At 40.5% G+C, this 14,353-nt stretch overlaps 1 protein-coding gene across 2 annotated transcripts in view; it reads right to left on the bottom strand.

Moving 5' to 3' along the window:
- Positions 1-7,935: 7,935 nt before the first annotated feature.
- SESTD1 (SEC14 and spectrin domain containing 1) overlaps positions 7,936-14,353 on the bottom strand; it is a 164,150-nt gene continuing 157,732 nt past the window's right edge. For both annotated transcript variants that reach the window (XM_030209824.1, XM_030209823.1), the window contains exons 17-18: positions 11,369-11,490; positions 7,936-8,675 (exon numbers count right to left, since the gene is read on the bottom strand). In XM_030209824.1, coding sequence (XP_030065684.1) covers positions 8,546-8,675; positions 11,369-11,490 — 252 coding nt within the window. In that variant the 3' untranslated portion in view covers positions 7,936-8,545. The remainder of the gene's footprint in view (positions 8,676-11,368; positions 11,491-14,353) is intronic.

The raw sequence follows: 14,353 nt of genomic DNA, 5'->3' as shown, positions 1-14,353 counted from the left end.
GGATATTTCTCTGTCCCAGGAGGACTCACAATCTAAGTTTGTACCTGAGGCAACAGAGGGTTAAGTGACTTGCCCAAGATCACAAGGAGCAGCAGCAGGATTTGAACCATCCACCTCTGGATTGCAAGACCGGTACTCTAACCACTAGGCCACTCCTCCACTCAGCAGCATTCCATGTAGAATCACCAATAATAGCAACATTCCATGTAGAATCTCAAATAGTAGCAACGTCCACTGCACTAACCACTAGGCTACTCCTCCACTAGCAACATTCCATGTAGAAGCCTGCCCTTGCAGATCAGCAATGCAGCCGCGCAGGCTTCTGTTTCTGTGAGTCTGACGTCCTGCACATACGTGTAGGACGTCAGACTCACAGAAACAGAAGACTGTGCGGCTGATCTGCAAGGGCAGGCTTCTACATGGAATGTTGCTAGTGGAATAGCAACATTAACATTCCATGTAGAATCTCAAATAGTAGCAACAGAATCTCAAATAGTAGCAACATTCCATCTAAAATCTCAAATAGCAGCAACAGAATCTCAAATAATTTAGTTGGAGTTTGCTCACACCTTTTTCAGTAGTAGCTCAAGGTGAGTTACATCCAGGTACTCTGGATATTTCTCTGTCCCAGGTGGGCTCACAATCTAGGTTTGCACCTGAGGCAATGGAGGGTTAAGTGACTTGCCCAAGATCACAAGGAGCAGTGGTGGAATTTGAACTGGCCACCTCTGGATTGCAAGACTGGTACGCTAACCACTAGGCCACTCCTCCACCCAGCACATCTTGCTATGAGCTACTGCTACTCTACAACAATGTACACCCAAATCTCATAGCACGCCACCCAAAAGAGGACATGGTCATGGGAGGTATATGGGCAGGTCATGGGCATTCATAAAATTTGCACACCATATTACAGAATACTGGGGATACACACCTAAATTGGAAACCGGGAATTATACCTGGTTTCAGCAGGCCTAAGTTCTGGCGACTAAATCAGCACTCAGTGCTATTCTATAATGGGTGCTGATCTTTGAGTGCCCATTAGAGAATAGCATTCAGCACCAATTTTTGAGTACCATTTACTGAATCTAGCATGTGGTGCCTAACTTTAGGCACTGTTATAGAATGAGGGGATAGGTGTCTAAGAGATAGTTGAGATCTTCCCAAGGGGAATCTGAGATTCCTACAATGGATAGGTTTCAGAAAGCACTTTGGAGATCTAAAGCCTTTAGGGGCCCTTTTAGAAAGGCGCGCTGAAAAATGATCTGCGGTAGTGTAGAGTCATGTTTTGGATGCAGGCAGAATCATTTTTCAGTGCACCTGTAAAAAAAAAATGCCTTTTTTATAATTTTGCCATAAATGGATGTACAGCAAAATGAAAATTGTCGCGCGTCCATTTTAGGTCTGAGATCTTACGGCCAGCCATTGACCTAGCGGTAAGGTGGCATGCGGTAATGGTCTACGCATGTAAAATGCCAATTACCGCCTGTGCACCAGAAAATAAAAATATTTTCTGGCGTGCGTAGCAGACGCGTGTCAAAAATGAAATTACTGCAAGGGCCACACGGTAGCCAGGCAGTAACTCAAAATTGACGCATTTTGGGTGCGCGTAGGTGCTTATGCAGCTTAGTAAAAGGTCCCCTTAGTGTTGTTGGGCTAGAGAATTGGAACAAATTAGCTGTGGAGTTAAGAACAGTACATAATTTGGTATTATTTAGAAAAATGTGTTTATTTCTTCCTATTTGTTTAAAAAGTATGTCCATGTAATTTCATTGAGTATCCCCTGGTCTTTGTACTTTTTGAAAGAGTGAAAAATCGATTCACTTTTACTTGATCTACACCATATCCCCCCTCAGCAGTCTCTTATCCAAGCTGAAGAGCCTTACCTCATATAGGAGTTTTTTTGAGATATGGCAACCAGAATTGAACACAATCCTCAAGGTGAGGTCGCACCATGGAGTAATACAGAGACATTATAATATTCTTGGTCTTAATTTGCATCCCTTTCCTAATAATTCCTAGCATCCTGTTGGCTTTTTTGGCTGCCACTGCACCAGGGGCGTAGCCAGACACCCAAATTTGGGTGGGCCTGGGCCCAAGATGGGTGGGCAGAAGTACTCCGCCTTGTCCCACAAGTGATTTCGTCTCTCCCTCTCTTGCCTGCATCGATATGGTCTCTCAAACATCCGCCCTTCCTTGAATACCTTTTAAATAGCAGATTTTCACCAGCAGCGAGCAGCAATTAATACACACTGCTCATGTTGGCCCCACAGCCTTTCCTCTGATGTAACTTCCTGTTTCTGCAAAGGCGAGAATACATCAGAGGGAAGGCTACAGGGCCGGTGCAAACAGTATGTATCAGTCGCTGCTTGCTGCAGGCAAAGATCTGCTATTTAAAAGGTATGCAGGAGGGACAGTTGGGAGTATTCGGCTGGTGGGGCTTGGGAATCCCTGCCAGCCACATTATAGATGTGCTGCAACTGGGTGGGCCTGAACCCAAAGTGGATGGGCCTGGGCCCACCCAAACCCACCCCTGGCTACGCCACTGCACTGCACACTGAGCAGAAGATTTCAATATATTGTCTGCAATGACACCTAGTTCTTTTTCTTGAGTTCTGACTCCTAAGATGAACCCTAGCATCAGGTAACTATGATTCAGATTATTCGCTCCAATTTGCCCACATTAAATGTCATCTGCCATTTGGATGCCCAGTCTTCCAGTTTCCTGAGGTCTTCCTGCAATTTTTCAGTCTGCTTGTGCTTTGACAATTTTGAATAGTTTTATGCCATCTGCAAATGTAGTCACCTCACTCATTCTGATTTCCAGATTATTTATAAATATGTTAAATAGTACCAGTCCCAGTACAGATCCCTCTTGAATTGAATGGAGTTTGATTAGGGGAGGAGTTGAAGTTTGTTATATCTCATTTAGGGGCCCTTTTACTAAGCCGCGTAGGCGCCTATGCATGCCCAATGTACGTCAATTTTGAGTTACCGCCTGGCTACCGCTTGGCCCTTGCGGTAATTTTAATTTTGATGCACATCTGCTATGTGGGTTGGAAATATTTTCTGGCGCACGGGCGGTAATCAGCATTTTACGAAATTAGACCATTACCGCCTGGTTACTGCGTGAGACCTTACCGCTAGGACAATGGCTGGTGGTAAGGTCTCAGACCCAAATTGGACGTGTGGCAATTTTCATTTTGCCACAAGTCCATTTTTGGCAAAAATTTTAAAAAGGCATTTTTTTACAGGCGTGCTGAAAAATGATTCTGCAGGCCAGTTTTCAGCATGCATTTGTTAAAGGGCCCCTTAAATAGTAGGTATAGAAATGTTTTTCTTTAGGAAGGGGAGATGACTAGAATTCCTTATTCTTGGATTATTATTATGCAAAGGGTTTTCCTCCTTTTTGTACTATTTTATGCAAATTTTTAATGTCTTTTTATCAAGCTTAAAGCATTTTGAATGAATTTGTTTCACTAAGGTGGTATAGAGAAGTTTCTAAATTAATATGAACTTCTAAGACACTAGATGACACTTTTCTTAAAACGTTGTTTTTGCCATTCCCCTCACCCCAAGGATTGCTACCCAGGTGAATTAATTTCTTCTGCTAACATTATCTGAACGAAACATTATCTCTTGAGAAGTACTTACATACTACTTGTCCTGCACGTTATGTCTACGACCAAGTCATGAGACCATCTATTCTCTTTATATCTGAATTATTAATAATATCACGTGAAATAATATGGATATAGCCTGTTCAGGTATGGAATAGTAGAATGGTGGTTAGGGCAGGCCAAGAGCCAGGGAAGCCAAGGTTCAAATCCTACTGATTTGACCTTGGACAAGCCACTTCACCCTCCATTGCTTTAGGTAGAAACTTAGGGCCCTGTTTACAAATCCACACTGTAGGCACGCTAATGTTTGCTCATATTGCCATTAACATATAGCAAAGCAACATACATATTAACCAAGGCAACATATGAGCAACTAATATCTCCCTCTCCTTATTTATTTATTTTTACATTTATATCCTGCTTTAACTCAAAAACAAAAGGCAGGTCAGAGAACAACATGTAATCTCTTCCTGTCCCAAAGAACCCCCCCTCCCCCCCCAAAATTTGCCAATGCACAAAAAATAAAACTACAAACAAAGGGGGTCTTTTACTAAAGCTTAGCTCGAGTTAATCTGCAGCAGGCCCATAGGAATAAAATGGGCCCTGCTGCAGATAACTCGAGCTAAGCTTTAGTAAAAGACCCCCAATTTCAGTAACAGGAAAAGACTAGGCTATCAAATGTCGCTGGGACAATATCCACCCTCAAGGCGGCAGGCCTCTCCAGATCTGTTAAGGTGCCCAAACTTTCAGAAAGTTGCCCGAAGTATCTTTACAAAATGCAATCAATTTGGTCATGAAGTATATGAGCTACTTTATGTAATGGTTTCTCCTCAGAGGGTTTTTCCATCTGCTTTGAATGAGCAGCCAGATAGCCAAGCCGCTATGGTTATTAAAGCCACTAATTTTTGGGTACCTTCTTCCAGCCCTTGTGGGGGGGGGGGGGGGGGGGGGGGGGGGGGGGAGGGGGGGGGGAGAAATTTGCATATCTACGGGCAATGAGACATGTAGCATGTCTTTAAAAATCTGTCATGTTAGCACAATAGGCCTGTTTTGTGCCAGTCCCACCAAATATGATTTAAAAATACCTCTTAGACCACCCCACCCCCAGCAGAACCCCTGACCATATTTATAGATCGCTTGGAGGTGTCAGGAATGTAATACCACTGACACAAAACCTTATAATCCAAGTTCCATCAATCTGGTTGTTCTAGAGATCTTTAAGAGGTTTGTGTATACTGATTCCCACTACTAATTTTGTAACTTGTGACCTAAAAGGTTCTCCTATTTTGCCTTGTATTTCCTCACTAAAGGTCGGCAAAGGAGGAGGGTCCTTTACAATCGCGAGATCAGCCCCACCCCATTCAAAACAACCCTTCAATAGGGTATAATTCTCTTTCTCCCAATGAGGCAGGTCTTTCCAAAACATAAAATTCTTAAACTAATAATAGCAGAAAAAATCATTACGGTCCCAGTCATAATCATCTTTAAGTGCTTCAAAAGATATTAAGATCCCCACAGAAATTAGTTGGCCTAGGACCTGAAGTCCTCTCCTAGCCCACTTATGAAAGGTAGGATTAGTCTCTCCAGGGGCAAAACCCCAGGCATATTGAATAAACACTTGAACAAAGTATTGCTGCCTGCACTGCACACCATATAGTCAAGGTGGGGTGCCCGTTTAATGTTTTTGAGCTCCTCCAGAGCCAACCATGGCATCAATCTCAGAGGTGTAGTACATAGGAGAGTCTGCTCCAGTTGTTCACAGCGCTTACTGGAGAAGGAAGCCCATTCAAGTAATGTCTAAAGCTGACATACTTGGTAATAAACAATGAAATCAGGGACTCGTATCCATCAATGTGCATGGTCCAAGTACACTGTATTCCTCTGAACTCTTGGAGGCCCAGCAATAAGATATAAAAGAAAGCTTTCAGTTGCAAACAGAGAAGAAAAGCCTTTGGGAGGAGTAAGGCTAACAGGCACATAAATCTAAGAACTCCAGATTTCTTTGTTTTAGATCACACCATTTATCGTGTTATCTATTTATCTACATACCTAAACATGTAAATATCTACTGTACCTTTCATTCAACGCACTCACACTCCACATTCATCCCCTTGAAGTCAAGGCTTATCTGCAAATACCATTTAACATTGTAATAAAGTTATACAATAGGACACACTAGCAATGAGGAACCGAGTGTGTACTAGGAATATGATCCATATGTGGCTTGTTTTTGAAGCCTGCTAGGTAAGGTCACGTCGGACCTTTGAAGCCAAGAGATATAACAAGGCTATATACTGAGGTCCACATCTGGTATTTAATCACTTACCGAGACTCATCTTTGAACTGCAAGTGCTGGTTTGGAAGCAACAGGAGATAAGTGGAGAGTTGTTTCTATATGAGGTTCAGCGAAGAACATATTTGGGCACATTGCAAAGTTTGATTATATTGAAAATGGATGCTAAAATATCTTCGGAATAGATACAAGACATTGCTAGTGTGTCCTATTCTATAACTTTATTACAATGTTAAATGGTATTTGCAGATAAGCCTTGACTTCAAGGGGATGAATGTGGAGTGCGAGTGCGTTGAATGAAAGGTACAGTAGATATTTACATGTTTAGGTATGTAGATATATAGATAACACAAAAAATCTGGAGTTCTTGAGTATAATTATAATTTTAAACTCTGGTATTTTATGATTGCCCCCTACTAGGTTAAGATTGTTTGTTACAAATAAATATAAGAACCAGGGTAAAACCACATCTTGACTGCATTGACTCTCGGCACCCAAGATATCTGCAGAACTTCCCACCTATCCAAGTCCGCAAGCAAAAGGAGGGTAATTAATATGAAACAACTGGTTCAAGTCTGCTGAAATATTCACCCACAGGTACCTGATATGTTGAGGAGACCAGTAAAAATGGAAACAATTCTGAAGCTCAAAGAATTATGTGGTGAATTCTATATATGGTGCTGAAAAAGTTAGTGCAGAAATAAAATCTCTATTCTATAAGCCTCACTTAAAATTAGGTGCAGTTTATAGAATAGCGCTTGCACCTGGGACTCACCCTTAAGTTTAGGTGGAGCCATTTGTACCAACTGAAATATGGTGCAAATGTACACATCTAAATTGGATGCTATTCCCCTTATCCTATATAATAATTCTCACCACCAACGTTCTAATGTGTCTGCCTGTGTCCGTGGCTCCTTCAGAGTTGCTGAGCTAGGCTCCGTAGCCAGGCTGTCACTCACAGCTGATTCCCAGGCAGGGGGAGGAGTAGGGAAACACGTGGAGCAAGTGGCAGGGAGCGGCGCATAAAACGACCCTCCACTCCCCCTGCCCCCCCTCCAGCCACCCATGTCCAACAACCCTGCTCTCTCACCTGCCCCTCCTTCATCCACCCAGGTTGTGTAACCAATTCTTCGGGGCAGGCATGAAAGATCCCCGGTCCTGCCTGCTGCTGGCGCTGGTGCTGCCGCTCCCCCGCTGCCGGATCGCTGTTCAAAATGGCCGCCGATACTTACAAGGGCGGCCTCCAAGACTTCAGCAGAAGTCTTGCGAGTCTGCCATTGGCTAATTAGCTCGTTATTCAATTGTGTGTGCAAACTGGGCAAAATTTTTGGCAACTTTTCTAGAATTAGGGGGTATACATATTGTTTGAGGCAAAGAATTCCCCAAATTTTTACAGATTGGAAAAGGAAACTGCTTTCTAAAACTGTCTTAGTTTTAGACATTTTACTGTAGAAAAACGTAAAAGATGGTCCATAATACTTTGGTTGCGACCCAAAAAAGGCACCCATAAAGAACTGGTTAAAATCTCTGAAGAATATCCTTCTAAAACTTTAAAAATCAAACAGCATGTTTTAAATGCAATACGGACTTCCACTGGCAACCAATGAAGTTGCACGAACAAAGGCGTTACACGATCACACTTTTTCATCTTAAATATCAAACAAGGTTTAGGATTTCAGACTTACTAATATTAAGCTCAAAACCTGATACCTTACCATAATCTTCCATATGGGCAAATACAGCCTCCAATGACCTCTTAGTCTTTAATGGTAAACAGCACATCATTGGCATACAGTAGTTTCTTACCCTTGCTCTTACACACTCTCTGTGCTAATGGCTCCATTAACAGAGCATGAAAGATTTGTTCTGAACCATTTAAAATGGCCAAACAAAAACATCTCTTTTTAACTCTAAGGTAAGAAGGGATTTTTTTTAATTCTAAGGAAATTCACTTTTAAAACCTCTATCTTCTGTGAAGCCTTCACAACCAAAGGTAAAGGTAGAAAGAAAGAAAAATTAAGATGAGCTTAAAAAGATGGATTTATTCAGCACAACCAGATTTAAATATATTATCAATACAAGTAAGAAAACATCCATTTCACAATTTGAATATATAAAATACGTGATGGACAGAATGCATACAGGCATGATAAAATGACAAAATGTATAGGTATTTAAGACTATGACAAATGAAAAGGGGAGACATCACTCTCTACAAACAGGTAATTTTCCAGCAGTCTACAAATACTACATCATCTAGATACAAACTGAAGTATACTGTACATGGAACTTCTAAATTTTTCATAGCACCATTCAAAGCTTGTCTCAGCTGTTTACCTAAGAAGCAACTGGCAGATCAGGTAAAGCTTTAAAAAAAAGTTTTTAGTGCAATGTTTACAGTTCCTTCTCATAAGATATTTTGAGTCTATGGTCTCATAGCACATAAAATAATTATGGCTTGGTAAATACATAGTGTTACTATGAATAGAGCAATGTATAATTTAAAAAGATGTGGCTTCTATGTTGGCAGTGGAATGCATTTTAATGCAGTAGGTCAAATGTGATATGTAGATGACATGCTGGATAACAAAATACAGTCTCATTATCAGCAGAGAGATAAGTTTCCTTTATATTAGCTTTCTGTGGTTGTGGTCTCAGGCTCTCTCAGTTGTTGCTTTTTCAGGTTAACTAGCTTCAGTCTCTCTCTGATATGGTCTGCTGTCGCAGCCATATCACTTGGGCTCCCAAAGTATTGTTCGGTTCTAAAAGGGATCATGAAAAGAAAGTATTGTTATACACATGCAATAATATTCTAAGATGTAAAAGCATATCATCTGTGCTTCTGGAATAATTTTCCTTTTTAAGAAGCTTTTCGGTTGTAAATAAAATTAACAGCATGCCTAGGAATTTTGCTAATGAGAAACAAAGCAAAGGCTTTCCTTGGGTTTTGAAATAATCCTATTAAGTTGGAGAACAATGGGAAAGGGAATTTTATAACTGTCTGCATGCAGTCTTTAAAACAAATGTGCATACCTCTACTTTGAATAATTACTCCAGGGGATTATGTGCATATAGTTACACCTTCTCCTTGCCAGGCACAGATTTTCTGAGTTAATGTGCGTATGCATGCATTTCAAAAAGTCTGCACATAAATGCAAACCTCTCCTCCACCCTGACACCAAGGAATGCCTCCACTGAGGGGAATGGCTACTAATGCAGGCTGCTGTTAAGATGTGTTATTTTGCTATTATCCCCAGCTATTAGTAATTAAACCTCATTGTATAAAATGGAAGCTGTGGAAAAAAGTACAAATTAGTGGTAAAATAACAAGTTTTAACAGTACCACATGTTAGTAACTACGCCTCAATATAACATGTACATTCCGCTTCATCTGTGGCATGTTTTGAAAATAACCCTTCAGATTTTATGCTGACATTTATTTCCTATTTGTTTTGGAAATACAGGGGTCCTTTTCCCAAGCTGCGAGAAAAAGGGCCCTGTGCTAGCTTGGGCCAGTAGTAGTCCCAGAAGAACCACTCTGTAAAAGGGCCCCTTAGAATGGGAAGCAACATCCTTTAAGGCAAGCTCCCTCTCAGAGTCATGTTAACTCATAAAAGTTCAAATATGATGCACAAAAGTAAATGTTGTTTCACTCAACTCACTAGATATTGTATGCAGGTTACAATGATTACAGCTTGGGAGTCTTAAAACCACAGATACAGTTAAAAGCATGCTTGAGTGAGATGAAAAAAATATAAAACTGATGTTTATTAGATGAAACATTTGTCACTCTTCATTACTGAGAGAGATTTTCTAAAATCATTTTGTCTCTTCCCAATTTATGATTAGTGAGAATAAAATATCTATCTAGTGGGCATATTAATGTCACTAATGCAAACATCATTTTTCATTAAATAAAGCATCTATAAAATACAATTTGCCTGTGATGATCATCAATAAGTCTGGAGAAGCAGACTACTACACTAAATCATGCCTTTATTCTTCATTTTAGATTTGTTTCATAAGAACATAAGAATAAACATACTGGGTCAGACTAATGGTCCATCTAGCCCAGTATCCTGCTACCAGCAGTAGCCAATCTAGGTCACACTACATCAACTAGCTCACCTTTATCCACGTTTATTTACGCCTTCAAAGAAATGAAGCAAATTGGTGAGGCAAGAATTCCCTTGGCTAAATCCATGCTGACTCTGTCTCATTAAACCATGCTTGTCTATTTGTTCTGTAATTTTTAGTCTTTAAAACTATTTTCTTCGGCACTGAAGTCAGGCTTACTGGTCTGTAATTTCTAGGATCACCCCTGGAACCCTTTTTAAAAATTGACTTTACACTGGCCACCCTCCAATCTTCAGGTACTATGGACAATTTTAATGACAGGTCACAGATCACTAACAACAGATCAGCAATTTCATGCTTTTCTTCTTTCAGTACCCTGGGGTGTATAACATGTGGTCCAAGTGATTTATCACTCTTTAACTTATCTATTTGGCTCAGTACATCTTCCAGGCTCATAGAGATTTCTTTCAGTGCCTTCCATTGTCACCCTTGAAAATAATTTCCAGTACAGGTAGATCTCTTACATCTTTTTCTGTAAAGACCGAAGCAAAGAATTATCAATCTCTCCGCTATGGCTTTGTCCTCCTTGAATGCCCCTTTTGCTCCTTCATAACCTAGCAGTCCCACAAATTCCCACTTCTGATGTATCTGAAAAAGGTGTTTCTATGAGTTTTTGTCTCAGCAGCAAGTTTTTCTTCATATTCTCTTTTAGCCTTCATGATCAATGCTTTGCATCTAGATTGACAGTGCTTATGTTGCTTCTTACTTTCTTCATTTGGATCCTTTTTCTATTCTTTGAAGGATGCTCTTTTGGCTCTATTAGCCTTTTTCACTTCACCTTAACCTTGCTGGCTGTTTGCCCCTTTTTCTGCCTTTGTTAATAAGTGGAATACATCTGGTCTGGGCTTCCAAAATGGTATTTTTAAAGTCTTAACCTTTGCGGCCAATCCTTTTAGCTTCTTTTTAACCATTTTCCTCATTTTGTCATAAGTTGTCCTTTTGAAAATTAAATGCTGCTACAGTAGATTTCTTTGGTGACTTCACTCCAGATATCAGCTGAAATTTAATCAAGTTATGATTACTTTATCCAAACGGATCCAACATCATTACCTCTTGCACCATGCCCTGCATTCCACTAAGGACTAGATCTAAAATAGCTCCCCCTCTTGTGCTCCAACAGGCAGACATTTATTACATCTAGGAATTTTACCTCCCTAGGAATCCCTGATGTAACATTTATCCAGTCGATATTGGGGTAATTGAAATCACCACTATTACACTGATGCCCATTTTGCCAGCTTCCCTAATTTCTGTAAACATTTCAAATGTAATAGGACAATATATATGAAATTTATTTTAGAAATAGTGAATAGCATACCCATCGGGATAAACTACAGGTACTGTTAGTCTGTCTAAAAGTGACTTCCCAACTGCTTCAACTTCATCAAATTGCTCTACGTCTGTAATGGTCTCATGCTGTTCTGGACATTCTTGCAAAATCTGTAATAAAGAGCAGAATGATATAAACTAAGGGAAACAATACATGATACCAAACCTCAAATACCACTAACTTGCACATTAAATTCTCTCCCTCAGCATCACTTTTGAATACATTAATAAAAGATCAATCCATATGTGGAAAAGTTGGTTTATGAGAGCTAATGATTAGCCCTTTGGCACTGATGGATATACTCCTAATCAAAGGATTTATGCCCCACTATACAACATGGAAACTGCCTTCTGAACAGGAAATAATGGGACTAGGTATGAAGATATGAATTATTTACAGTTTAATTTTAAGGTAATATCTTTCTGCTATTCACTCATAGCTCTGAAATATGCAAACCAGCACCCAGCACCCACTTTTTTAACTTGGCAGTTTAGCACCATAACAACATCATTGTTAATTGCTTTAAGAAATGGTGAAACAAAAAGAATATATTTGCAGACTGTACTCCTCTCTGTTAAAAGAGAACATTGTGTTTTGCTAAGGATGTTTCTAGTCATTTGGGACAAAATTCTAAAAATGGTGCCAAAAAAATAATGCTATTCTATAAACAGCACCTAATGGGTCCTTTTACCAAGCCATGCTAAAAATTGGCCAGCGCTGGTGTCAGCAAATGTTTTTTTTTTGCATGCTGCAGCCACTTTTATCATGGCAGTAAAATGGCCGCCTTGCCATATCTTTTGTAATGGCCACGCGATAATTTCCCCATTAGCATGTCACCATTACCGCAGGAGCCCTTACTATTTAGGAGGCGGTAAGGGGCCCCCCGCAGTAATCAGCTAGAGCGCAGTAATGCTGACCGTGCTACCCAATTAGTGCGGACATGCAGATTGCAGGATTTTTAAGTTAAAAATTATCCCTCTTTATTGAAAAAGAGTATAGAAGATCCGACTTTGGATATTTTGTAGAAAAGGTCCAAAAATCCAGTAATGACCATGGCCATTATTGAACCTGAAAAACAAACTTTTTTTTTTCTGAAAAAGGCCATTTGCTAGACAGTTCTAATCGGATTGACCATAACATCTGAAGCTGTCATAGAGGCTGGTATGTACTGGGTTTTTTTGCATCTCTGGGGGGGGGGGGGGGGGGGGTGTCATCTTTTTGTGACTTAGTCATGATAAAAACAGGTCTAGACCAAAACGTCTAAATTGTAGCCCAGAAGATTTTGTTTTATTCCATTATAGCACAAAAATGTCCAAATGTTAGGAATGCCCAATTCCCACCTCCAACGTGCCCTCTTGTGATTTGAACGTACTGCCGTTGAACTGCATAGAAAATCGTCTTAAAAGTGGGTTTCAAAAACAGCAATCTGTACGTTTTGGCAAATAAAATTCCAAATGCCGCTTTTTGGACATTTTTCTGTTTTGACAATGAGCCCCTTGATGTTTATTTATAGCATGTTCTTAAATAACAAAAATAAAAAAAAGAAAGAAAATGGCACCATTTATATTACCTATAATGCTTCCTCTTCATATTCCCCTCCTCTGCTACTGACACTACCTCTTCTCAATTTAATTTTTTCCAACAGATTGCAGCCTGGCTGAAAGAACACCATCTATTCCTTAACATTACTAAATGTGAAACTTTGCACAGACCTAGTCCTTGATCTATGAGTCTTCTGTTGCATCTGCTTAACAATAGTGACCTACTGTACTAGTAGTCTGCATGCATTCGATTCAAAGTTCTTCTAGCCCCCCACTTCACGTATCTGCTTAGATCTTACCCAGAGACCCTGCCTTTTCTTATCTTGGAATAATAACCAAAATCAGTCTCACAATATCAAGGTATCCAAAACCAATCATCAAAAATCCCCAAAGAGAGAGTGCTTATTTGGGGATTTTTGATGTTTTATTATCTTGGGCCATTCTTGTAGAGCTCTCTTTCCCCTTCTATATGTCCGGAACCCTACCTCCAAAAGTTTAAGAAAGCAGTGAAAGACTGGTTTTTCAAATGATCCTCCGCTGATGTTTACCCATCATATTTGTAGGTGACTTCCCCTCCTTTTCTTCCTCCATTTACCCCTCTTTTTATAACCCTCTACAGCCTGCATCCCTGGCCAAACCTCCTGTCTTTTGCTCCCTGCTTTTCTTTTTTTCTATTTTATTGTACATCGATTAGTTGTGAATAGACGCTAAAGGTAGTATATCAAGTTCTAAAAAATAAATTAAATCACATGGAGTCACTGTCTCAAGGCAGCTGATTGTTCCATACTTCTCTACCACTAGTAGGCAGTACACATACCAACACCGTATAGCGGCCCATTTTTGGGGGAGGACTTCATTTTTCTGGAACTCTGAGTTCACTCTAGCCCTTTTTCAAAGTTTGTATGGATTTTCTATGTTCTTCCCCATCTCAACAAATTTGGTCCTGCTCTATTAGATTTCCAAAGAGTTGTTTTCCCCCCAGACATTCATACAGACCTTCTGAGTCCTTTATGGTAAAATTATGTATAATCATACCTGATAATTTTCTTTCCATTAATCATAGCTGATCAATCCATAGACTGGTGGGTTGTGTCCATCTACCAGCAGGTGGAGATAGAGAGCAAACTTTTGCCTCCCTATATGTGGTCATGTGCTGCCGGAAACTCCTCAGTATGTCGATATCAAAGCTCCATCCGCAGGACTCAGCACTTAGAGAATTACACCCACGAAGGGACACTCTGCCCAGCTCACCACCGCCGAAACGGGGGAGGGGAATTAACCCAGCTCATCCCCACACAAGTGGGGGAGGGGAATCCGTCCAGCTCATCCCCGCGGAGCGGGGGAGGGACACCACACCCGCCGATGCGGGGGGATCTGGCTTATCCTGCAACCGCAACCGCGGGAGGAGCTGACTGACCCTAACACCGCCGAA

Source organism: Microcaecilia unicolor, chromosome 7, assembly GCF_901765095.1.
Source record: "Microcaecilia unicolor chromosome 7, aMicUni1.1, whole genome shotgun sequence".
NCBI classification, from domain to species: Eukaryota; Metazoa; Chordata; class Amphibia; order Gymnophiona; family Siphonopidae; genus Microcaecilia; species Microcaecilia unicolor.
The sequence above is the reverse complement of the archived record's forward strand: the minus strand, read 5'-3'. Positions and strand labels throughout refer to the sequence as shown.